Raw genomic sequence first — 2,122 nt, 5'->3', positions numbered from 1 at the left:
CCACGAAGGTCTAATTCCTGCACGCAAACGAAAAACAAGCAAAACTAAGATTGCAATCTGGATATTCTGATTTAAGATGAAAGATTTATTGATGAAAGTTTGGGGTTCTATGAACGTCTTGGTTTGGTCTTTGGACACAAACGACGTACTTGCAGCTATGGCAAACTTTAATCCAAACAAAACTCATAGAAAACGCTACGAGATTGGTCTATTTATATAGGATTAAGGGGCGACGGCAAATAGGGTAGAAGCACATCCCAAGGCACCAAAAACATAACCCTAGACCGTACAAGACCCATTTCACCATTAGTTCTTCTATATGAACAAAGCGGCAAAGCACGCCTTCATGTTCTCGTTTATACATTATGAGCTAACTAGCGCAAAGAAGCCACATGCCATTTTCATCCATTACTACCAACCTTAGATAACACGGCAAAAAGGCTTACATAACTCGCGCATCTCCTGGAAATCCAGGGTGTCATGCTGTATAAACAGGAAACTAGTATCTATCTTTAGGTTCATGTGAGGAACACAAACACGTGCGTGGTAATGGCAGATACTAAACGATCCTTATGCCAGGACACAACTTTACCTTTTTGGCTCTCCATGGCCAGATCAAGGCCACCTGCGTGTATCGAGTGGTTCTCCTAGTCCTAGAAACATAGAACATGGCTAGAGCTAAATCGGTTAAAACCGTTAGCTCTTTGCCTATTAATCGGCCTCCGTTGGCTTCTTGTCTCTCTCGAGCGCGTCTTCTAGGTTTCCTTCGCCTCCTTCCTCGGCTCCCGACCCGGCGGCAGGTTGCGTGCCAGCTGACGGGGCCGATGGAGTTCAACGCATCCTACTTCCACGCGTTCGGCAACCCCGACTTCACGGCGGTCTTTTCCGACGGCAGCGCGCAGGCCCTCCGGCCGAACCCCTCCGCCGGCGACGGCGAAGGAGCCAGCGTGAAGGCGGAGAAGGGAGCCGCGGTGGCTAGGCCCACCGCCACCCCCTCGTCCGTCACCTTTGTCGTCCCCGACGAGGAGCTGGGGGAGGCGCACCACTTCCTGAACGAGTGCTCCCGCTGCCACAAAGGCCTCACCGGCGACATCTTCATGTACAGGTCAACTATGCTCGCACGTCATGATAGAAACTGCGTACGCCTTGCTTGCAAAGAGAAATGTTATTGACATTGTGCACCCACGCCATGCGTTTGGTCGTTCAGAGGGGACACGCCGTTCTGCAGCGAGGAGTGTAGGAGGAAGCAAATCGAGACGGAGAAGGCGAGACACCGGAGGAAGAAGCAAAACTCCCCCAAGGCGCAGGCGCAGGCGGCGGCCGCCGCGGCAGCGGCGGCGGAGAGAGAGAGCGCGCCCCAGGTGCGGCGGCCGCAACCACAGTAGGGCTCCACCATCAATCAGGCCTTTGCCGTTGCACGGTTTCAGCATGCATGCGTGCCTGTAGAAGAGCGTGAGCTCCTACGTACGTACGGACAGAGGAAGAGCATATATCCTAGTTACACGTCGGGAATGGTACTACCGCGTACTATACACATTTTTGAATCACGGGTCCATATTCCCACTTGTTTGTAATTTCTAGGGAAAATTGCTCCTCTTTTTGTTTGCTTCCTGATTCAGATCACGGCCACTTGAAGAACCTATGAGCCATTTTCTTCTACCCTGTGTCTATTGTATCTATTGTTTTCTTTTCTTACGATAAAAACCAGGCGATCTACGCATATCATTAGGATAGGGAAATGAAAAAAGGTAAATGAATTGTTTACATGAGAAAAGGCGGAAGAAAATAAAAATTACATAAAGGGCTACATCTCCAGCAAAAAATGCCAGCCAAACCTGCTCAAGGTCTTCCTTGACAACGTCGGCTTGTGACGAGTTGTTGAAGATCCACATATTCATTTCTTTTCAAATATTCCAAAACACAAATGTAGCCGTCTGAAAGAAATAGCATCCTGAACAACAATTTTCATGTTCCACCAATCATTAAGGGAGTAGAAACGTATGCGTCGTCCCATGAGGGATAGAGAGCCAAGTTAAAACAATACATCACATGGCGAAAGACAAAAACATGCACACGCGCCAGATGCTCATTTGTCTCGTAACCGGTCAGGGAAAGCTTGCAA

At 49.1% G+C, this 2,122-nt stretch overlaps 1 protein-coding gene across 1 annotated transcript; it reads left to right on the top strand.

The window, feature by feature from the left end:
• The first annotated feature begins 728 nt into the window (after positions 1-728).
• LOC123137809 (FCS-Like Zinc finger 6-like) lies at positions 729-1,634 on the top strand. Its single transcript, XM_044557658.1, has 2 exons — positions 729-1,105; positions 1,208-1,634. Exons 1-2 carry the CDS (start codon positions 825-827, stop codon positions 1,383-1,385), a joined length of 459 nt encoding a protein of 152 aa, XP_044413593.1. The 5' UTR covers positions 729-824; the 3' UTR covers positions 1,386-1,634.
• Positions 1,635-2,122: the final 488 nt, after the last annotated feature.

The sequence above is a fragment of the Triticum aestivum genome, chromosome 6B, assembly GCF_018294505.1.
Source record: "Triticum aestivum cultivar Chinese Spring chromosome 6B, IWGSC CS RefSeq v2.1, whole genome shotgun sequence".
Classification (NCBI taxonomy): domain Eukaryota; kingdom Viridiplantae; phylum Streptophyta; class Magnoliopsida; order Poales; family Poaceae; genus Triticum; species Triticum aestivum.
This window is presented reverse-complemented; position numbering and strand designations above follow the sequence as displayed.

Bases quoted from the DNA above. Each gene is read 5' to 3' on its own strand.
- LOC123137809 (XM_044557658.1), top strand. From the start codon at position 825: ATGGAGTTCAACGCATCCTACTTCCACGCGTTCGGCAACCCCGACTTC. The intron at 1,106-1,207 runs GTCAACTATGCT...TTGGTCGTTCAG, and splicing joins GGCGACATCTTCATGTACAG to AGGGGACACGCCGTTCTGCA.